The sequence below is a fragment of the Apostichopus japonicus genome, chromosome 13, assembly GCF_037975245.1.
Source record: "Apostichopus japonicus isolate 1M-3 chromosome 13, ASM3797524v1, whole genome shotgun sequence".
Lineage (NCBI taxonomy): Eukaryota > Metazoa > Echinodermata > Holothuroidea > Aspidochirotida > Stichopodidae > Apostichopus > Apostichopus japonicus.
Genome location: NC_092573.1, coordinates 8,411,964 through 8,437,159, shown reverse-complemented (window position 1 = coordinate 8,437,159; position 25,196 = coordinate 8,411,964). Strand labels below are relative to the sequence as shown.

Sequence of the window (25,196 nt, the reverse complement as noted above, 5' to 3'; positions counted from 1 at the left end):
TTATACGTATACGGATGAACGCTATACTATCATATCTCATACGACAGGAAAACTGTGTTTAAATTAAGGTTTAGTCTAGTCCCATTTTGTAAGAATAATCAAATTTGAAGAGAGACCCGTGCATATGGTTCATAGAGTATTATATTATAGTTCAATGTATGTCAATGCTATACCTATGTTGAGACTAACGCATATATCCTTACAATATGACTAAAACAAAATCAATTTTATCTCAGGTCTCAGGGGTCACATTAGTCCGGCCACTGTGCGACATTCCTTATTGTTCGTATACTCGTAAAGGGCTGTCTGAGGTCAGATTTTGAGAATTTCTCCCTCAGCTATTCCTGCAAATGCAATTTTTTGTTTTAGTAGGCTTTACACTGCTATATCCAGTTTTTGTGTATTGGTGACAACACTGTTTTATACGCCAACCAGCCTTTCTTTTTGGTTAACAGTTTTTTTGTCCTGGCCAATTAATAGTTCGTAAGTACTCGATGTTTTGTTTATTCAATATAGAATTTAGGAAATGACCTGTTACTGAGGTGACTTCAATTGTTTAGAATGTTGACTACATATAAGGAGTAGTGAATCATCTTATTCATATCGGCAACTCAATATGTACCATGAGAGCACAGTCACATACTATGTGTTTGCTCACCGTTATCATCACATGTGATATCAAGTCTTTGTTAGGTATCGGATCTAATAGTATACTTTCTTGTTCTAATTAATTTACTTATTTAGCCTTTGTAGTTTCTATCTTCCAGTTCTTGGGTGTTATCAATAGATCGATATGTTAATCAGTTAGTTAATCTGAAGGTACATATTTGTAGTAGGGCTTTTAGAGATAACCTACTTTATTCTCGTCTCTATCATACTCAGTCATAGTTATGCTATATTCATCATAACCGACAATGTTAGCATGACACTGTTCGGAGTACGATCATTATCCTATTTAGTTTAGTAATTAATTTCGTAAGGTTGTAGTATTATTATGAATCATTTATCTTGTTTCACAGTAAATTCAACCACACAATTACAAGTGGGGAAATACAGTAAAGCTACACCTGTCTTTGCCTCATGTATGGTTAGCTGGCTGTCTAGCACGCATATCCAACGCGAGTGAGGGCAGCACACGCACATTGACTATACAATCATTTATGATTTTTTTTTTTTCTTAGTTGAATGTATGAAATAAAATAGAGCAACTTTTCATACTGAATTCCAAAACTGCATTTTGGAATTTAAATTTACATGATTGCTTAAAAAGAAAGATAATCTTTCATAATTGAATGTTTTACTCTTTACGTGTGCCAGGGGGTAGTGCTGGTAACCGACCTCCACATACCACTTTACTTCACTTAAAGCTCATGTAAGTGCATTTTTGTCCTTGTTTGTTCTTTTTCTAATTCTTTTTTCACCTTTACCCATTACTAAGTGCGTTCATCAATTTTTGTTTTGCATAATGCGTAAATGTTACCAGTCACATACATCTCTATGAGAATATAAAACGCAATAATACTGAAATTGCAACTGAAGCTGAAAGTTGAAAATAAATGTTATAGAAGGTCATGTTACTCATGTGTCAGATAAAATCGTGATTTCTTGATATAGAATGATGATAAAAACGGAGACGAACCAGAAAGAATCAAGAAAAGTACACAAATATTTTGTAATGGGTGGTCAAGGAAGTCCCTCAATCCCTTGCTTACCCCCTCTTCTCTTTGGTTGGTAAGTTTATATTACGTAATGCAGTCTCTTATATTTTTGGTGTCGAACCCCAATATTACAAAAAGCTTTAGTCATGGTTATTGACCAAATCATCCTCATTGCATTGAATTGTTACGGTATGACGTGAGGTACATGTTTGATCGCTTGTGAAAAAAAAAAAATTAACTAGTCATTTCGTGTCTCACTCAAACAGACAATTACATAGCATCAGACGTATAGCAGCTTCATAAAGAAAAACAGCCAAATATCTAAGAGATTAACCAAACATGTTTCATTGTTCGCGTGCAAACAACCAGTACCAGTTAGTCAATATCGGAGCTATTCATTTTAATGAAAGAGCGCGTACCGTAGCCATGGCAACCGTTACTTAAATATGCGTTATTGAACGAGTAGGAGATTTTGTGAGATGGAGAGGGAGAGAGCTAGGTAAGAGTGACGTACGCTATATATGATGAACCTCTCTCGTCAGTTGGTCATCATTTCACATTTCTTACCGAGGATTAAGATAAGGACTTATCTTTGACAAAAGGTAAACCACTTTATATTGTACAGTTTTTCAACAGTAATTTACATACAACTGCGACCGGGTTCCTGATTTATAGATATACTAGGTTTAATTAGTTTGAGGTTTAAGGTTATTAAAGGAAAAAATTGTCAGTCTTATTTCGGTTTTATACACCAATATTTTATGAGCCCAGTTTGCAATTTGTTCACGATTATTTTGCGGTCAATATTTCCAATGATGATATTTACTAATATGAATATAACATATTTTTTAGACCTATACATATAGAATTTCTTTCAACAGAACTAATATACAGTGATTCATATATCATTATGTTTTCCTTTAAGAGGACAATAACCATTTTCCATGAAATAGGCCTAAATAAAAATGAATGACATCTATAATTTCATACAAACAAAATATGTATAAATATATTTACACTATTATGTTTCATCTTAATTATATAATTTACTTTAAAATTTAAATTGATGAAAGTTATCATGTCAATTTCTCCAACGTCATGTCAATATGATAGCAGTAGTTAATTATTTCATGTTTGAATATAATACAAAACAAAATTGGACGAAAATGTGAGTTCTTTTGATAACAGTCTGCAGATAAGTTTTCTGGACAAACATGTACAACTCGAATTGATGACATTAACCGTTTACTGATAAGTTGTAGTTGGTAATCAGCGATTAGTTAAGTTATAATCACGGATCTTCATTGTAATTTTTTTCAAATATGATTTGATGTCGTGTTGTTGTTGGTCAGATCAAGAGTCCCTCGGTGTAGATTAGGAATGAGCGTAATTTGTTGATTAAATATAGTCTCATATATAACGTTACTCCATTTTGTGTCGATAATAAATATAATATGTTACAGCTTTGGTGGTAAATTAGCTCGGCTAATTTGAGATCAAATGGATTTGATGAAGTTCATTTAAAAACTTGTTGTTTTTTGAAGCGATATTTACTGGTGATGAATTATCCATTACACAGTAAGTAATACTTTCACTAACTTGTTGTTAATCTTAGTTCTTCAAGAATTGCAAGTTTGATCTTTCACAAGGATACAATGATAAAAAATACAACAATGATCATTTTATACATTTAGATGACGAAATATCACTTTACATTATCAACTGTTAACAACCGTGCAGATGTGCGCATAATATATTTGATGTTCCGTATTTTTAGTATACGTGTAGGCCAATTTAAAAAAAAAATCATTTAGAGTTATAATGCACACATACGACATTTTAACAGTAACATTAAACATCAGGAAAATATGATATTGTCCGATTTACTTTCAATTATTCAAGAACGATTGATATCGTCACTGTGACGTTAGCGTTAACTAAAATTTGAAAGATGCAGAAGAGTCATACTGAATGCATTGCTTTAGTTAGGAACCTAGCTTATGTTCTATACCCCAAAAAACGGAAGAATCACAACAAATAATTCACGTATTATAACTGCAAGAAAATGTAAATAATGACATTATGGAATACATTAGTGGCCTCAGTGGATTTAATATCTGCGTGAGATGACATTGCATCCTGATCAACAATCCGTGACCATGTTTGACTCAAGTTTTGTCTAGGATGGGCGTGGGAGGCATTTTGGGCAAACAATTTCTTTGTACATCGTGGCGCTCCGTTAAGTGTCATAAATGCTCCCTTTGTGAGAAGTGCCACTTTTAAAATTCTGCTTCCCCTTTCAAATATCTGGCGACGTCCCTACTTACAAGGAATTGTGCGCAAAGCTCGAGTGATCCAGGGCCGGGGTGGGGGGGTATGACCCCATCTCAAATCGTCAGTCGGGGAACTAGGCTTCAACAACAAAGTCAGTGAATCTCTGACCCTTCCATTACGGTTCTGCCCCTATCTAGTTCAGTTGGTGGAAATTTCAGTTCAATGTATTATTATTTGACGCATTAAGTTTTATTTTGAGGAAGGGTATTAGGGAGGACTCCACTCCTACATGGACGTCGACTGCAATGACCACAAGGCAGCACTCCTCCTTTAAGAAATCATTGATCCTGCCTTGCCCTTGCCATAAAGGTTCATCCCCCTACATAGTGCAGTCGATGGAACTTTTACTCGCCCCCCCCCCTCCGCCCCTCCGCTCCTCCGCTCCTCCGCTCCTCCGCTCCTCCTCTATGCAAGCCATTGAATCATATTTGTACTCAGCTGTTCGCAAACTAAAATTCGTAGAGTAAGTATAACGTGTTATTTATATGATTCGATTTACTACTATATGTTTGAGTTGATTTAAATCACGAAAGTGGAAAGAAAACCTTCTTTTTATGATTGTGTACATCGCAAAGGCTCCTACGTGCATGAAACCGACAGTATGTATCTGTATTTTTAACGTACAACACAACTTTCACAATACACTAATATTAGAAAATACGCTATACACAACGATATATAGCTTTAGGCAAATAATCGAGTTTCCTGCTTACCAAATTATCAAATTAGCTGTACAAGGCTATGGCTTTATAGCTTTACACTTCTGGCAAATAATGCAATTTAAGAATAAACCAACAACTTTTAGAGCATATTTACATAGGTTATCAAATGAAACTAACAAAACACAAATGCATTAAATCTTCCTAATTTCATAAAAAATGCTTTCAGCAAAGCAGAAGTTTTCGCATTGACACTTAAATGTATACCCTGGTCACGGGCACATACAAAAGTTTGAACATAAACATAAGTATAGAAATGTTTAATACATGTTAAAATTGATTTCATTTTTCAAATTAATCTACCCTATAATTCGTCTCATGCACGCCAGAAAGTGATATTCTGCCAAAAATTACAGTTTCCAAGGTTATATGACAAGAGCGAGTGTAAACATGTGTTGTGGAAAATACACTAAACTGCACTATACACGCGCATTGTGTTCATTTTTGTTCGTACGTGAAAAAGTGTACATTAATTTAAACCGCACATACATGGGGCTATTGCATTCTAACATACGATATAGTATATACGTCGATTTTGCCAAATGAATCATGTGTACTATGGAATTAAAGCGTAGTTTCAACTATCGAAAATATAAGAATATCTTTACAAACTACGGTAAGTAATCCAAGTGCATCACAACATTGACGGTATAAAAGTTAGAGGTTGGTCAAAGCAATAAATTCCGCTTCATTTTAATCATATATATTAGAGAGGGTAAAACGTAGCCTAGGCTATATTATCAGTAAGCCCTTAGCCTAGAGGTAAAGTAAGCTAGGCCTAGTAGTTTTGCAGTGATATGATAACGATCACATCTTCGTGCGAGAAACTTGGTTATGAGTAGCTTGTTGTAAATTAAGTTATAAGTATGGAATTAAAATATAGAGTAACACACATGTTACACACATGAGTGCATGAATGTAATGATATCGCACTGTGATGTGCAATGTTTAATGTACACATTATAGTATGTCTGCAAAACACATATAGTCTTTCAACGTTAACTTTGTTGCACACAATAATCGCTCGCAAAAAGAAAGAAAAAACTTCTCGACAATATAACCTATTTCTTTTTAATCCATCAAAATTGAACCAGGAAAAAGAAAAATAAAGACATTAATTTCCAAAGCTTTGCAAAGTTATAGAAACAAAAAACCTTTGGGTTTAATATTCTCGCTGACAACATTTGCGAATTGATTTTTAGACACATAAATCTCTTAGTTAACCGACTGGTCTTGATCAAAGGATTGTAAATAGTCAACCCAAAGCAAACAGGCTCTTTTAACTCAATATTCGATTATTGAGGTATATGGTACGAAAGCCCCGTAAAATTATACACAGTCAGGAATCTGTTGACAAAAAACGAATCATTTGACGAAAACATAAAATGCTTAGACACAGAACAGTATACGTGGACGTTAATATAGTAAAGACGGCCAACCCAATATCATTATAAGCATAGGCGTACGAGGCGGGGGGGGGGGGCAGGGGGCACACTGCCCCCCCCCCAATTTCCAGAGGACAAGAAATTCGGGCAAAAGTCCTGAAAAATTCGGGCAGCCTAAGAGGAGAAAAAATATATAAATATGCAGTAGCTTGCCCGAACCTTTTTCAAATATTTGCCCGACAATTCCGTGGAGAGCGTTTTTGTTATTTGGTTTCTGACATTAATATTAATATAGGCCTAATGATTTTCTTTATTTAGCATCATGATGCCCGAATATTTCCATTTTTTCTTCTTCTAATTTTTGGGAAGTGTAAATTTCTAAAACGTGAGATTATAAAATAAAGAATGTTTAGATGCAACTTGCAAGGCCTCAGAAGTGCCATTTCCGGCAATCTGAGAGGCATCTTTTGCCAAAACATTTCTTGTACGCTACGCGCCAACCGATGGTGGCGCTCCGCTTAGATAGTGTCACGGGAACTTTCGGGCACAAAAGATTCTGCCCCCCCCCCAAATCGAAATGGTCCCGTACGCCTATGATTATAAGGTCATGTACAGCATAAACCTCATTAGTTTATAGGTGATCCCAACTGCGCTTCATTAGATTAAGTAAACATTGTAAGAAACTAAGAAAAAACGATAGAAAATAATATGTGGCAATATCATAATAATAATCAGACATGCAGTTATTTCTGCGACGCTTCAGCGACCACGAATGTAGGAGAAGCCCGCAAGGGCTTATGGGTTACAACTTTCACGTCGGGTGGCTTCCAATTCAACATTGTAACTCAAACTTGAAATCTTTCTAAATAAGAAATTAATTTCAGATGGGAAATTCGTAGATTGCTCTTGAATGAAAAACCCACCATACTATGATCCGGTCGGGGATCGAAACCCGAACCTCCCGATTGCCTCATTACTTCAGAATGCCACCGCCTTTATACACTCGGCAACAGCACCGGCGTAATAATGTTAATGTCTCCTAGGTGGTGTGTGAAGGAACATTAAACATGTAATATCCCTCAAACGGATACAACTTTCCCCGATTTTAAAAGCACTTTTGAAGATTTTTTTAAATCACAAATAGCATTTTCACACATACCAGTGTTACTGCAGCATGGTTTTGCGTTATATTCCTAAACATTTTCTCTGCATTTTCGAAAAATCTGTTTAAAATTGAACATATAGCCTAATATGATTTATGTAGGCCTTAGATTTGTGCCACTTGGATTACAGTTTTTATATGTCATTGGGTTTCAAAAAAACGGAAATCTGGTATTTTTGGAGCTATAGTATGATGAAAAATACATATCAGAAGCAAGTATGACCATATGCTACGGAAACTCTTAAATGTTATTATTGTGTGTCCACTTGAAGGGTCCACTCGTACATGTTTAGTAATGTAATCGTCAGGATATGAATACCATTGAGTTATGGAGAGATTTATTGGAGAAAAAAAAACATTATATCAATGACCGACTATGTTAGTTTTAATCTGTCCAAATAAGATTCAAAACAAGAGTAAGAAAAACGGTAAAAGTGTCTTGTGTGTCGACTTTGCTTTAATATACAGAATATAGGCGTAAAAGGCCATACTGTTGAAAGAGAGTTTAAAGTGGTACCCTTACAAATGGGGTCGCAAGATGGATCAATCGATGTGTGTGTGGGGGGGGGAGGGGTGGTTCATAGACTTCAAAGGGCAGTGGGATACTTTGATTTGCGGCAGAAACCGCATCATCATTTCAATGAACCGTCACACGTAAAAATGGACCATCTGTGCACTTTGTGCCGCACACTCCACTGAGTATACTAGTTTTTAATATTCTTCAACAAAACGATACATTTTAATTCATACTTTTTCTTTATTTTTAAACAAAAGCGCATTTTCTAGGTACTGATGTCTTTGGTTGCGATCCACTTCACTCTTTAAGTAACAAAAAACGGTCCTTTTTTCTTTACAAAAATGGAAAAGCCGCCCGTAGCAATCTGAGAACATAATCAGGTACGTCGGCCAACAAATAGCGCAACAGAAATTCATCAATTTAGACAATAGGATTGCAAATAAATTGAAACAAATCATTAAACAATTTGCGGGACACTATGGGTTGACTGAACCAATACTTGTGTAGCACACATATGTTTATATCTACGAGATTCTGTAAATAAGAATCCAAATGCAAAAATCAATATCCCATCTCAAAATCCAGTGTCACATTTCGAGTAAGAAAATGGCTATATTGCACACACACAGCCGAGAAACGAGCAGAAAAGAAACCAAGACCAGTCCATTATTTGAGAGAGAAAAACAAATCGTTCATCAGAATTATTGTTATTGTCGTGCTTCTATTCATCATCATTTCATCGATTATTTTGCTGAAAACAAATATATATTGCTCAGGTGTCTACACGCAACATTCTACGTTTTATTTAGATTGCCAAGCTATTGAGCTGCATTTTGAATTTTTTATTCTAGATTGTTACTATTTGTAGGGGGTGGGCGAGGAAGACATACTTCGTCAACGGATTCGCCATATGATTCTAAGGGTGGGTGGGTACGTGGGGTCGGGAAAATTATGAAATCACCCGACTGATTTAGTATTTTCAAATATCGCTCATATATAGGTGATGCTAAAGAAACATAATTTTGTCAAATATATTTTTTTCTTTCACTTAAAGTAATATTATTTGGTTATTTGGATATTTAAAAAAGGAACGAGTGAATTTTCAATCTAAAATTCTTTGTGTATGAATTTTCTCGTGTATGTCAAGTGTACCTGCGTATAAGAAGAGAAGGTAACACCCATGACTCATTGAGCTTACAATCTATTGCTTCAGTCGACGGATTGCCTTGAAAATAATAATAAGCATAAACAAAGTTATAGGCAAGAAACAAACGAATAGTGTAAGTATAGTACTGTCAATGCAAAGGAAGGTAGTTTGTTTTCAATTACCGCATGTTGGTAAAGTAAACAATTAAAAAAAGGGAAAAAAAGGAAAAATTATGAAAGTAATTTATACGGTTAGTATTCTTCACATAGTTAAACTGTTAATCTCTTTACTCTAAGCAAGATGGCGACTTAAAGGTCTACGGACACACAGGAACGACAATAAATGTCCTAATCACTCTACTAAGCATTAGAAATCAGAATATAGCAGAACCACTCACCAAAAATCCATCGAAGATTGACCGGTTTACAAGTCTTTTCCTAATTCTAGTTTCATTTATGAATAAACACAGTTAATTATGCACATTGATGGTTTACAGGGGAGTGACTGCATAATTTTCTGTTAGGTCATTCCTTTTGTTTAGAAGTTATACAACCTTATTTCAAGGACACTGAACACAGGTTTGTGGCCTAAGGCGAGTTTTCATTGTTTTCAACGGCTTCTTTAAAAAGAAAAAGGACCGTTTCATCATTCAAATGCTGTAATTATAGAGGTTAACTTTTTAAGAGCTAAAATTAGACATTTTGATAAGCACAATACTCTATGTCATAGTTTGCACATATTTAATGAGCTTTGCCCAGATTTATCAAAACTTGAAATGTGTATATTTTAGAACTATACGGAAGGTGTTTCGAAAAATTTCCAACAGATTTTGAATGAGATGATCACACACAACAAATGTACTGAATGTGGGGCATATTTGGCTATATGTGTCCGTAGACCTTTAAACGATATGTGCACAAATCCAAAGAGTTAATTGATAAGTTATGATCCTAATGGCACTTTGACCTCACAATTTGTTTGATTTTAAAAAGACAAGCTTTCTGACACAGCTTTTGAACTATAATATCTCCCAAACGGAACGAGATTTCGCTTCGCCGTTTGGAGAGTTGTTCTTCCCAAAGGTCTCTGTCATACATTGAGCCAAAGATGATGGCTGGGCTTGTGTCTTTTTTTAAACTCGGTACGTCCTGCAAATCATAGTCTGGTTAAACAATGTTCCCAACTCTGTTATACACAATAATCAACTTTGTGATTTGGTGAAAATATTCTAAATTTGTGTGCATCAAAATTTAACTTCAGCTCAACTCTCTTCTTAGAGATAAATCTTGGTTCAAAATAGCATGATCATGTTATCATGCCGAGAAAATGTACCAATATTTACATACAGGCGGCATGAAGCAAGCCTTCGTGTTCTGAGGAAACAATGCGTAATCTGTCGTCTCCATTTTGATATGGCTTTTCTTGACGCCTAATAGGTTCTATACCCTCTGTCAGGAATTCCGGGTTTTAGAGGGGAGGGAATGGGTCTAAGGGGACTGGTGTACCCTCACCTTTTTTTTTCCTCGGGAAGTGGGCTGAGATGCAAAAACTGGTGCTATCCTTTCCATCATTGTAACTTCATACGTGCGTGCGTGCGTGCGTGCGTGCGTGCGTGCGTGCGTGCGTGCGTGCGTGCGTGCGTGCGTGCGTGCGTGCGTGCGTGCGTGCGTGCGTGCGTGCGTGCGTGCGTGCGTGCGTGCGTGCGTGCGTGCGTGCGTGCGTGCGTGCGTGCGTGCGTGCGTGCGTGCGTGCGTGCGTGCGTGCGTGCGTGCGTGCGTGCGTGCGTGCGTGCGTGCGTGCGTGCGTGCGTGTGTTATAAAATGCCATTTTGGAAGAAATTTAGGGGAAAGAGAAAGGAGGGCCCACGTGTTCCCATGCTAACAGTGTCTAATTGTTGTCACCCCTCCAATTCCTGGCTAGGACCTGATTTTTATACCTTTTTTTACACTGTGATTATCTAGATGGCGCCTGTATGTGGTTGAGAATACGCTTTCCAAATAATCATCTCGGTTAAATTTGACGTGGGACCGTAGGGGACCCGAGAGGGTGGGAAGGGAGGTGTTATATGTGTTATAAGGAAACTTACACCCGTAGAGAATTTACTGATTGTGACGCTCCAACACCCCCATTCCCTTTCTTTCGTAAAAACAAATTTGCAGAGAAAACATGCAATTTTGTCAGCAATGAACGTAGCAAGTTGACGCCGTTGTCAGAGTACATTTTCAGGTTCATACTGTTACTTTTGAGGGAAAATAAATCAGTACAGGTGAAAATGCTTCTCCTTTACATTGAAACTTGGACTACTGTAGAATCAAAGTTGAGTTCATGAGACCTGATTTTTAACTTAGGTGCATGATGACCGGGAGAGGGGGAGAGGGGGAGGGGAGTTGGCTTCAACCCCCAAGAATAAAATCACGAGGAGTCTTTCATGCCTTAGTGAAAACATTGAATAAATGCTGATAAAGTGCACTCTAGTTGGTTCAACAAAATACAAAAATGACCATCAATTTTAGACTAAACTAACTTGAAGTTTGGTTCAGTCATTTATACACTTTGGACTACACGTTTCAGCTGTAAAGGGTTTATCAAGACTGCTTTGCTAGTAAAGATAAGTTCGTTAAGGTAAACATACGTTTATAGGCTAAAGTTTAATCAAGTTGCTTCCTAAAACTAAATAAAGAATCTATACTACTATATTACTTTTGTATAGCTTTGTAGGTCTAAACTATAAGGTATATATAGTTATAATTAACTGCCTGCAATATCCACAATGCCTCTAAGGAAATCAATTATTTATGCAATAGAAGATCGGAATCAATAGTTAAACAATACATTTTATATTGATCTGTTGTCTCCTACAATAGGTCCTTTTTGATCTTTTGTCTCACATAAGACTGAGCAATAAACTCTTTGAAATCGGGAAGATACATCATGCTATGTTTATACTTCGTTACCTTGAGAACACGTCGCAGATATTAATTTGAAAACATTTGTAATATTCAAATGAATGGACATGTATACCTTGGTTAATATATCTGTTGTGATCGTTAACAGGACAACAATATAACTTTACTCCGAGTTTCGTTTTCATATTCTTTCTTTCAATGTATGAGAGAGCTTTTCATTAGTAGTCGGAGTTTAAAGACAGAATTCATGGTAAATTAAAAATCTTGCTCAATATTGGTGAAAGAGTCCATAAAAGTAAAAAAATAAAGAAAGCGAGAAGCTGAATATTAACATTGCAATATTTTGCATATTCACCGCCCCCCCCCCTTCTCCTCCGTTACCATATATAGCCAAGCCGTAAATATGAAAATAATGTGTAGCAAGTAGTAAGACAGATATATAATAAATTAATAAAGATCATCACACCAGAAAAATTCCACTTCACTACCGGTTTCGTCCTTTTGGGACTCATCAGGCGAAGGTAGGAATCGAACCTCGTAACTTCGTGTCACAGACTTAAAAGTGGTAATTCTGTGTAAAGTGTCAGATTCAAAGCACCGAGGTGCTATCTGTGACAGTTGACAGCTATACAAAGCAAAGCCAATTTATACGCAGTCACACACCAGTAGAATGACTGGGGTCGAGAGGTACGGGCTTCGGTTGAAAGTTGGAACGCTTTGAATATAACAGAACGAAAAGAACAAAGGATGACAGAAAGGGGGAAAACGCTATTTGTTGAAAGGCTAGTTACCTGCAGATCTACACGGTACACATGGAAGAAACAAACAAAAGTCTATTGTGCATTATTTACTCTATAAACCATGCACACGAAATTGTGAATGACTGTATTTAGATCGACTGCAATGCTATTCTTTGTTTCCCATTTTTACAGATCTCTTGGCAACTCAAACGTCATTACCCAAGTGTTTCGAGTGAAAGTCCTCCTTTTTGAGGAAGTTTCCTCCGGTGAAAGCCTCTGTTTGAAGACGTCATCATGGCAAGCTTCAGGCATTTGGCGCTGGCACTTTTGGTATCATCCATATTGAACATTGGAGCATCGGTGGACACCGCCTTTTTGGAAAAACTAGCCGATGAACGAGAATCAGGCATGGACTGGGACAACGAACAGCTAATGATGGACTTTCAAGTTCTCTGCAATAATGGTACCCTCATGAAACCAGGTGAATTCGCTCCGGGAGTCAACATGTCGACCATTGTGCAGACGTTTCGATCTGCATGGCGAGCTGATTCTCTTGCAGAAGTTGCTGCTTCTGTGTGTAGACATTATGGGCCTCTCTTGAACTTGATGTCAGGGGGTGTAGTCAGAACTATCTGTGAGCCCATCATTCAAGCGATGGACCAAGGTGAAGAAACCAACATAGAAGGGACTTGCTACCAATTATGGCAAACTATCCAGCATGGAAGTGCAATCTCTTCTGTACCTTCATGTCCAGCATGGTTACCAGACCAAACTAATTATGATCAATGGTATGATGACTACAACTATCCTAATTATCCCGCTGACTATGATCCTACACTTAACGATGGAAAACAACCACATGATAACACAACGAATTATACCGAGAGACCACAGGACGATTCAAGGGATTACCATGAACGACCGCATGATGACTCAAAGGACTACTATGATCTACCGCAGGAACATTCGACGGAAGGTTACTTTCATGATAACTACCCTGCCATTCATGATGGAGGGTATCACCACTTGGATATCTGGCAGTTTAAACACATTGTTGAAGCGGCGTTTGCCGTCTTGGGCCGAGGGTCAGAAAGTTTCTGTTTTAACGTCTCTGCTGTCATATTCAATGAGTCAATTTCTTCTTTTACAGTCATTGATCATGCCTTGTCGGGTTTTCTTTGGTCTAAATTAGGTAACTTTGAATCGTTCTGCGAGTACCAGTTCTTGTTTACAACTGATGCAACTGCATATGGGATGGACATCACAACATCGCTTTTATTCAACGTTAGCCAGTCGTTAGGGATAGGTAATCCATGTGAAGTTACCTTCGACGATTCTGTAGATAAGAGCGGAATCATAGACATGGCGAAAATGAAAATCTTTGATGCTTTAAAAGATGTACATGCGTGTTTAGACCTCTACAATATGTTAGCTGATTTTGCAGAGTCAATTAACAAAGCTACAGGAATGCCAGACGGTGAATCGCTCTGTGAAAAGCTTGTTACAACTTTCACAATGGAAGCAGGTGTTGAAGTTAATATTATTAATTTCAACAACTCATTACAGCACTATTATTACAACTACGTAGAATGGCCTCTCTATGAGGGCGACGTACTACCGGGTGTTCCCTTCGAAGACGCAATAGCAATGGCTGCAAATGTATTGAACAGTATGACAGCGGCAGAAGGACTTTCTGTGATTTGTCGAGCTTACAATAGTATATTGGATTACAATCAATTAGCGGCTTGCAGTGCTCTAAATGAACATAACTATGATACATTCCTCGACATGTGTCACAGTTCCAATCTTTGGCCCGAATGGTTGTTCCCACGAGAAGAAGAAGAATCTCCATATTATCCATATTTTCATGGACTTGACTTTCTTAACAACTTCTTCCTACAATTCTATAAACTTAAGGAAAAAGCTTCTCAATTCGACCACGATATCATGCCAAATGTGGACCTTTCCGAGTTCATATATCCCTATGACTATACTAGTGAAGGCGACATTTGCCCTGCTATAGGCAACCTTCTATTCAACGATGAAATTGGATTCGTAGATATCATCCTTCCAATTGTAGAAAAGCAACTACATTTCCTCTACCTTATCGCACCTCATTACTGCCATAAGCCTCTAACTCCAGACTACCAATGGCCGGGTACTGATGATGAACATAACGAAGATCTATTCAATAGTGGGGAAGTTAATCCTGATCGAGGACGCCAAACTCCTGAGTATATGGAAGAGATGACTACAGAGACAACTCTAGATTATGAACCTTTTCGGAACAGGAAGACAAAACGAGAGGCAGAAATGACGACAGATACTCCATTCAGATGGGAGGACACAACTGTCGATCAAGATTGGGATTATGACAAATCTGACTCAGAATACCCAGGGAAGAGTTATGACTATGATTTCGATCCATGGTGGGATCTTCACATTGGAATAATTCATGGTGATTTTTTGAAGAAGGTTCTAACATTCATATCCAATTTTCAGAACCACGATGAGTTTTGTTTACGTACCATGGAGCAATTCGAACGAAATGAGACAATGTATCGCCTAGACAGTATGGAGGCTGTGCAACGAATGAAGGAAAAGTTGCTCAGTATTTTACATGATTATAACAGTTGTATCTTGTTTACAGAGTATTTTAAAGAAAACCTCACTGATTATGAATTTTACCAGATGACGAAGTTCGCAACGCCATCCTCCGTTTGCGAAGCCGTCATAAGTTCATTTTCAGGACAATTTTTCTTGTCTGGCTTAAACAGCTCATTTTATTGGCCTAGTAATGATTACGATTACGCCCAACAATATGGATTTCCTACCCATCAGAATCAACCCGGTGAAGTAGCAAACGGGGTTTCGTTGTCATCATTCATAGAATTTGCAGGTGGTCTCTACAATGCTAACATTCGAGATGGAACTTTAATGATTTGCCGGGGTTTTAAGGGGATACTAGGGTACTCTGAAAAAGAAACCTGTCAATTTCTGTTCAATGAACCAACACAAGATGAGTTTGTTAGCTATTGTCAGAACTACGGTACATATGATGATTACGGCAGTGGAAATGAAAATAACGATAACCACCATGGGGGTTATAACGGAGGTTATGATGAAGAACATCATGAAAGTCATTCTATTTTCAACCAAATACCTTGGGATGAATTGCCAAGCATTCTAGCAGATCTATGGGGAACAACGCTCGAATCAATACCAATGTGCAGTTTGGGTTGGGATCTTTATTCTTCACAGTCAGTTAAAAGTACCCTGGAGAATGCTTTCCGAACCTTAACTCGTCTACACTTGCATGCATCAGCCGATGTCCAATGTGATTCAGATGTACACGTGAAATTCTCAAACGAAACACACTTTGCGGTCGACTACTTGTACGATTACGTATACGGTGATACAGAGGTCAGTGACATGGTTTCCGAAAACTTCCTTGGAGAACTTTATACCTTTCTGGGCGGTTACAACAATACAAATGATTTATGTATTGACATTCAATCACTTCGAGAGTTTCCCGAGGAAATTCTTCAAATTGAAGAAATCATGACCAACAGATTGTTTGAATTAGTTCAAAACACAACATCATGCAAATCGTTTCTCGCCTATACATTCCCAAGTGACGAGTTAACTGATATTTCAATATGGCAACTTGCCGGCTTTGAAAGTGATGACGTATTTTGCGAAACAGTAGTTAATTATATGACAGACTTGCCTGCTCCTTTAATCAATGCTACAATTCTTATAGAGCTACTTGAAAACGTCGAGGAAATGGATGTCACTAATTCCGTGTACATGGACACCATCATTGGAGTAGCAGCTTTCATCTACCGAGCTGAGAATATCAAACAATTGATTGAAACCTTTTGTCCTATCGTAGAGTTAGCGCCCCATCTGGTTCCAGATGTGGAGATCACGGAGGGCTGTCGCTTACTGCAGAAGATCAATGATACGACGTTTGATGAAATTTGCACAGATACTCTTCAATGTTACATCCCATACTTTTGGCTTGCAGTGAACAATCGAGACCATAATCCCATGAAAGACGTGTTCGATAATAACGATTATGATCATCAAACATACTATGACTGGAATGGCGGCAACTATCAGAACCACTACCAATACCAATACGATTATTACAACGGAAACGCCAACATCTTAAATCACATGTCTTTTGAAACGATGGGCCAAATATTCAGTCACGTCATTGGTGTATCACTGTTAGATTCAACGGTAACCTGCACGGGGTTGGATAGTTGGTTACAGGCATCTCAGGGTCCAGAAATATTTGATTCGATGTTCCGTCTTTTCCAGTTACTGATCATCAGTGACGCTGAAAACATTTGTCCGACACACTATTACTCTGATAGTGAGCGTCCTCATAGACAACCTGACCTGCACTTCGATGGCACTGAGTTTAGGGATATTATTGGAGCTGTCAATCAATTCCTTGGAAATTACTCTGACTACGAAAACCTATGCTGGGATGCGCAAACAGCGTACCAAGATTGGCGATACCACGGGGATTCCTCTCGTGTCGATGCTATCCTAGACAAAATGGCTCAAAGGTTTATGGAAGTCATACAGATGAAAGATCAATGCTTAGAATTTACCGCCTCTATGAACAGGATGCCAATCTATGGGCCAGTTGCAGCATGGATTGGATTCGAGACCAACGAGGAGCTATGTGACGTAATCACTTATTACTTCAGTGAAAAACGAGACATCCCGATAAATTTAGATTCCTTTATGTCTATTCTCCAATCTGAAGAAAACGGTGACTTCATGAGTGAATGCTGGACTGTCCAGATGAAAAACGCTGTAGAAGAGGTTATTAAAATTGCAAGTCAATTTTATCATTATGATGCTATCAATTCTTTGACAGAGGTGTGTAACCTTGCTAGCGCCTTAGATTTCAATGGAACTTTTCCAGCTGAAATATCGATAATTTGTGAGCATATGCGTAGTGAAGGATCGGTTCTATTGCCTTGTTTGGATATTGTATCAACTTTCATGGATAATAACATACCCTACTTTGATGAAGAGACTTGGAGAAACCATACTTCAAGTTGGTCGTATATTGAAGGGGTGGTCTCAAAAGTTGGACAAATATTTTGGAGCATGTATTCAGACTTTGGACTCAGATATGAGAGGTTGGAAAGAGTTGCCCAACATATCCAAACTGTCTTTCATTTTGGTTTCTTCAATCTGGATGAGCCATATTCGAGTTGTTCGTTCCTCCGCTTACTGCTGACAACAAACCACACTATGCTAATCCAACAAGCCAAAATGGTACTTTCCTATCCGATAGCCGATCTACTAGAATATTCGGGAAATTTTGGCATTTGTTCCATCAGGGACACCAATGCTGGGCAATTCTCTACGGACGTCATAGCATATCGCTTTCTGAGGAATCTACTTGTTACTCTTTCTGGTATGGAAGAGACTGACTTTTGTGGCTTCTTAAGCGAGGAACACTCCAGTGAGGAATACATAGCTCAAGGGATGTTAATGGCCGAGAATGTATTTAATATCCTAACTGACCAGGTTGTATGTAATAGTGTTATATCTGTAGTGGCTGCAGAGGATAGATTCTACATGTTGTACAATCTCACTGGGATGAACCTGACATTACCATCGAACAGGGTAGCTTTTTGTCAGCACGTGGTGTCATCCTTTTCTGGTGATGCTTCGTTTACTCCTCTACAATACGCTTTAAGTTCAACGCAAAGCCTCGATTTGTGGATACCATTTGCAGTTCCAGGACAATTCCTACCCGAATTTACCTTCGCCAACATGACAAGGGTCGTAGGTGCCATTTACACTGCACCAACACTTCTAGAAGGAGCAAGTGTACTGTGCGATGTTTTCAAGAACGTACTCTTACAGCAGTCTGATATGGCGTGGCTCGATGTTGAAGGAATATGTCAAGTGATAAAAACTGTCAACCCAGCTGAGATTGAGCAGCTGTGCTTAAATCTAACAGTTCCTGGATACTATGGTTGGGATTATCCTATCGCATTAAGACCGATAAACGGCGATCATGTGGGTCTTTCGATTCTTCTGCAACTATTAGGAACAACCGAGTTATCTACGTCGTTCGAGGTTTGCCCAGCTATTGACATGCTTTTCAAATCTGATTTGAATCTACCAGGTATCACTAACCTCATCGCTCACGCCTGGCTGTCTGAGCTACTGCCTACTGCCGCGGGTATGTGCAGCAGCTGGGACCAAGTCGTCTGGTACTTCAGCCCAACAAAACATTCCCAACAATTTGACACGTTTATTGGTCAGTTCACAAACTGGACAATGGACACTGACGAGGCAACCGTGATGGCACAAGCAATGTACGAGCAAGCAATCAGCACCGCCACTAATCTTGTAGCGACCCTTCTGGGGTTCTCAGATCAGGAGTCAATGTGCTTGTACATCCAATTAGCGCTGGATCCCACGACTGGTCAAGCACGCGATGAAGTGATAACCGAAATAGTTGATAAACTCTATTCTGTCATGTATGACGCAAATGCCTGTTCGAACACACTGTCGAGTTTGATGGAGTTATTTTCAGGGGAATTAGGAATGATAAGCAACGATATTTTCTATGAATTCACAGGCTACCGTACACCAGAGGAACTCTGCGAAATGGTCACCACCTACCTAAGCGAAGAAGGTAAGATCGTCTTAACTTTTACAATGTTTTTAAACCAGTGAAAGGCAGTATCTAAGGCTACACAATTGACAGATTCATGATACACGGAATAATACAGTGTCTTATATATGTAGAAAGTCATTCATGAAATCAATCGTTTCTTCTGCTTTGGGTATTCGATCGAGTACAAAGGCTCTTATACAGACATGCAGATATTTAATTAAGCCGAATGTTTATTACGCATGATCTACAATAGTAACTCAGCAATGAATGTTTTCACATGTACTATATATTTGCTTTGATTACATCAAAATCCCAGAACTTTGTATCTATTGTTTTATGTCATTCTATAACAATCACATAATGGTCTATCGACTCCCAAGTACACGTTTTACAAATCATCCACAGCGTCATTACAGAACCCTTTTATTTACAAAGATCCCGTGTTTGTAATCGATGCAAAAATATGTATTTAGGCTACCTCAATAATCCTCTTTCATTTTTCATTCTTCATTTTTCGTTTATTTTATTTTGATGTTTTTGCTTACCAACCTCTTGTTGCAGAATGCCCTTTCGAATTCGACTGCCATGGGGTATGTAACGGCACTGCTAAATATGACTGTAATTTGGTGTGCGGAGGGGACGCACAGTTAGACTGCTCTGGAGAATGCATGGGAGACGCATTCATCAGTGAGTGCAGTCAGATGTGTGTGGGAGGTAAAACTGGAATCACAGACTCCGCCATTGATGAGTGTGGATTGTGTACCCTAACTCCTGAATACCAGAACCCTCTTGATTGCAACGGAGTCTGTTACGGCACTGCTGAGGTTGACCCTTGTAAAGAATGTTCAGGTAATCGCTTTAAACTTTCTTTCTTGATAGGAAATGGAAAGGAAAATTCATTTACATCTGATTAGACTCGTTTAGATTCTGTTCTACAAATGTTGTTGTATTATGCAATCCCTCTGGACGCTCCAATCTGGAAGATAATATAGGATCATACAAATCCCATACGGTTTTATTTATATACCTATCCTTAAATTTACCCATGATGCATAGTTCTGATAATAATTCTTGAAGCAAACAAAAGAACATGAAATCATGCCACGATGTTTAATTTCTTTAAAATCAACTGCCGCTCATTTTTATCTAAATTTCGGTCAGTATTGGGCCTTAAGGACTTCGTCCCCCTCACCAAAGAACAAAAAAAAAAAAAAAAAACCGTCTCCTCTTATGTTTACTTAGTGTGGCAAATTTCAAACATGTCTTTTGTAACTATACTTATGTATGGACGGAACATTCCTGTTCATACCAAAACAGAGCTTCTGGAAGACATTATTTTTTCGTATTGTTTTATATTAATTACTTGAAGTAACTCTATAGAATTCATTGTAATATATTTTAATAAAATGTACATAAGAACTATATATACGAAGCAAAAAAGCATCAGATACTTTCTTGAAGGTCGTAGCATGTTTATGGAATAAACATCTTGAAACGACGAACGTTTTTAATATATATAGCCAGTTTTATCGATTCTTTCGAAGGTACGTATAAGCGGCAAGATTACCATCAATGTATAGTATAATAGAAAAACCTAAAAAAATCGTTAATAAAGCAACTATGGAGCATCTGTTTATTGATCAGTTCAAGTCGAAGAAATAGCAAGAGGGATATATGATTAAAAAAATTGTCATATGATGATGCTTTTTTCGAAGTTTATTGTTTTGCTTTCCAAAGTTTTCTGTTTGTCCTCCAACAAGCAAATAGATTCACTTGCAGAAAGTATATGTGTAGGCCTAATTTTGGTACATGTAGATGACTGACTTTCCCAGCACATGACAGAGTAATCATTTCTAAATATCTGCAATAATTGATGAACTAATGACCCTTCATGACTTTTTTTTTTACTCGATCGAAGAACGTAGAGGGTAGGCATAGGCCTACGTATAACGATTTGTACTGTATTATACTCACAATTTATTATTACTAAATTAGAACTATATTCATAATAAATAAGAAAATATATATATAATATATATAATATAAGATAATATATAGCGAATTGTTGCCTGCCAAAATCTGGTCTAGCTCTTTGATAATTTTCGTTCGCAAGATTCATAAAAAGTAAAGGAACGAAAAGTTATTATTGATAGTCTATTTTGGGAAAGTCCCGGAAGCGTGGGGGATATCCCTAACATCATATTCGCGTGTGTTTGTTGTGTAGTGATCGTTACCAGCGCGCATAGACTGGTTGATTTCAACAGCACGGCAACTTTTGTGTAAAGATCATGTCGGTGCTTAAATGTCATATGATCGCTGCGTTCCGGGATACACGTAAAAGCTTGAACATCAGATAATTTTTATATGTGTGAGTGTTCTTGTGGTTTGTCGTTCCGGGAATCGGGAGCCTTTTTCGGCAATTAGAAACCAAACCATACCAACATTGGTATGTACGTACAATTGCAATAATGTGCAATACTAAAATACTAGGCTAGGTTTGGGCCCTAACCCGAATTCGCGACCTATGCAAATACGTAAAATGGCAGTAGGCTAGGCCATCGAAATTTGGAGTGCTTGTACTTCAAAGCCCAAGTGACATATATGTTTTTTGTTGTTTTGTTGTTGTAAAGATATGAAGAAGACTGTTGCTTTCTGTTGCTTTTCAAGATCAAGCAAGAATATTAACTTACATTAGCATGTATTAATGTATAGGGTAGTCCACCTAGGTAGTTTTGGTTGGCTGCCTTCTCTTGTGCAGATCAATTTTCCTGTTCACTTTATAAGGTTAGAAGATCTTGCATTAAGACATATTTTTTCTCATGTCCAGTCATTGGCATATGACAAATCATATGTGCACATACTGATCAATATTCTCCCTGAGTTACATGAGAGGGTCATTAGCTAGTAACTGCAAAAACAAAAGTAGAAGCTAAAACATACGGATTGGGTCCCCGCAAACCCTAGACATATTTTACAAAGCTTAAAAGTTAAGTAAAATTCATATTTGTCATTCTATATAAAACTCATCTTAACTTAAAGGCATAGAAGACTCACCCCAAACCGCGTGCCGCCCTCTGATAAAAGTTAACTTTCCGTTCCTTGCAAGTGAAGTTTTCTTCTTGTCGCTACAAAATGCCAACAGTAATGAAATGTGATCTTTTATCTGGACCTGAGATCAGGGAGTTCCATAACAATTCCCTGCTGGGATGTCCATCGCTGCTATGTACTGTGTTGTGGGTATTGACTGTAGCTGCATGTATTGACTGTACACTAGTTTCTAATTACCAACAGTAGCAAGCTGTGTGTGTATTTTCTGGGATTGATGGTGGTGTCTAACCTTTCTGTTACACCTCATTCGAAACTAGGTCAGATTACCGGCATCAGACGTTTCTTTGTGCTAGAGTCTTCACTCCCATTTATCTTCTTTACTTTGTGTTACCGGTTTAAAACTTTTGCATGATAGATTGAGGATCCCAACAAGAAACATTACATGAAATGTGAGTCTCAGATGCATGCCAGGTAACAGGGTAATAGGTGGCAGGCATGATGAATAGAACTTTAGGTGCAACGTTCCATGAAGTATTGATAATTTTTTTCCGCAGGAGGAGAAACTGGCAAGACGTTTAATCCAGAACGGATTGATTGTAACGGAGACTGTGATGGAACGGCATATACTGATTGCTTGGGAGAATGCATAACCGCAGGTATACGTTTTATTAAGTTATTTATAGCTTAACCTCATGGCTATCAAATAAAATTTGTCATTTATCAAATTTTCTGCCCCTTTTTTTTGGGCCATCCAATGAAACCAACAGTAGTGGAAAATTGTTAAATACCCCCAAAGTACATTGATATCACCAATTTAATTTGGTTCAGACCAAAGCAAGGTTGCTTAAATTTAGGCCTACATGCAATAAAGATATTGGCAATTTTCACCATATTTCATAAAAATAACAGCAAAATGCCTATTTGGTGTTTTTTCCACCTGGCTGTTTTGGCCACCTGGCTGTTTGGGTCATAGCGAAACTGGTCATCCTACTACACTGGTAACTAATATGTTACAAGTTCCCTGCATAGTGTTGTTTGATTTAACTGTTCCTTTTTGTGTTTGCAGGGAGCATTGGATTGACAATTGATCTGTGCGGGGACTGTGGCGGAAGCAACGCCTGCTTAGGTTGTGATGGCGTACCAAATAGGTGAGTGTGTAGGCTGTGATGGCGAACAAAAAAAGTTTAGGTTGTTATATGTTATATCATTGGTTAATGTGTTGGCTGTGCTTTAAAAGATTAGTGTCTAGACTCTGCTACAGTAGCATACTCCACTGTGGTGGTGCTTTTATGAATTATCTAAGGGAGAAAATAGGAAGGGGGGGGTGGGAAAGTGAAGAGGGAGGTGCAACACTCATTGCAACATTCATTTTTGCCGTAAAAAATCAGTCAAAACCCTTATTTAAAGACAAAGAAATGAACCCACCTATGACACAAAATGCTATGGCCTCTGTATGCCTAGAGATGGTCTTTCTATGATTCCAAAAGTTAAAGATTATAAATTGGTTCAAACACAAAGTATTTATTCACTATCATCTAAGATATCAGAAATGAAACCTCTTGTTTGTTTGCTTTGTTTTCTTGTCTTCTTGTAAATGAGGACAACTGCATGGGACAAATAAAATAGAAATTTGGTGCCAAAGGATTAATTTAGAATTTGGTGGATAACTACAGTAGTTTGTATTCCTTCAATGTTCTTTTTAACACTTTAGTGTACATAGGAAATAAACAATTTTGTGGCATGAGTGCTCCTTTAAAGAGTACTTACACTCTAAAGTTGCACCATGTTGCTCTTAAATTGTATATATGATTGTTGACCTCCTAAATTATGAAGCCATATGCGACTTTCCAACATTTATGTCAAACCGTGGGACTGACTAATGGAGCGCGGCGTGTGATTTCAACAGGGTTTAGTTAATTAGCATTAAGGTATGGGTAATCCTGGAGGCTACCAATTCCTATAAACCATTTGTATGCAGATTTCTGTACAAATGCCTGTGATTTCTGTGTTATTCAATGAATTTGGCCGATATATATCAATGTATCATTTACTATATATCTATGTATAATCAACAGTGGTGCCACATATGATGCCTGTGGTGTGTGCAGTGGAACCAGTCTTGCCTGTGTCAGTGGAATTAACCTTATAGCTATGGAGGCAGACACTGAGAGTGAGGTATGTATAGTATGTATTTTAGATCTGCAAGCAGGAACTCGCAAAGAAGGCTTATCAAAGCCGTAAGCTGACCGAAGTCAGTCTCTTACATTCATATTTTATGTCCATGATTATGAATTGTCAATTGCCAACAACTCTGTAACTGGACTGCGACTGCATACATTAATCTTGGAGTGACTGGAACCGGGGACCTTATGATTGGAAGGCACCGGCGTTAACCACTGAGCTAGCACTCCTGCATTAGATGCATTACATTAGATGTTGGTCCAGTTGATCAACCAGACTGTAATTGGACAGAAAACCTGTAGGGAGAGGTATAGACCTCATGTTATCACAATTCTCGACATAACATATTAATTGCATGTCATCAGTACGATAGTGATATATATCTTATGCATATGCTTTGACTAGACACACACGTGGATAACTTTTTGAGCAATGTATATTGTTCTATTTTCTCGTATTTAGCTTCAAGTCTTTGGAATCTTCAATGCTGAGTTAAATCACCAATGCAGTTTCCAGGGGACAGATGGAACCACTGTTGAATTTGCGATGACAGTCAGTAGCGCAGAGACTGGAATCTGCCTTGTCTCTTTGAGTGCCGGTTGGTATTTCAAAATATTGTGACATTTGTTTGCAATTTGCCTAGTCTTTTTTAATTTCTCTCATTAAATTGTGTGTCGATCCTTTGGTGGTCTCTGTGATAAATTTATTTCCCTGCTTTTATTTCTTGGTATT

At 37.8% G+C, this 25,196-nt stretch overlaps 1 protein-coding gene across 2 annotated transcripts in view; it reads left to right on the top strand.

Moving 5' to 3' along the window:
* The first annotated feature begins 2,157 nt into the window (after positions 1–2,157).
* The window catches only part of LOC139978651 (uncharacterized), a 57,378-nt gene continuing 34,339 nt past the window's right edge, over positions 2,158–25,196 (top strand). For both annotated transcript variants that reach the window (XM_071989031.1, XM_071989030.1), the window contains exons 1-7: positions 2,158–2,260; positions 12,761–19,253; positions 19,797–20,084; positions 22,838–22,939; positions 23,350–23,431; positions 24,359–24,458; positions 24,927–25,062. In XM_071989031.1, coding sequence (XP_071845132.1) covers positions 12,863–19,253; positions 19,797–20,084; positions 22,838–22,939; positions 23,350–23,431; positions 24,359–24,458; positions 24,927–25,062 — 7,099 coding nt within the window. In that variant the 5' untranslated portion in view covers positions 2,158–2,260; positions 12,761–12,862. The remainder of the gene's footprint in view (positions 2,261–12,760; positions 19,254–19,796; positions 20,085–22,837; positions 22,940–23,349; positions 23,432–24,358; positions 24,459–24,926; positions 25,063–25,196) is intronic.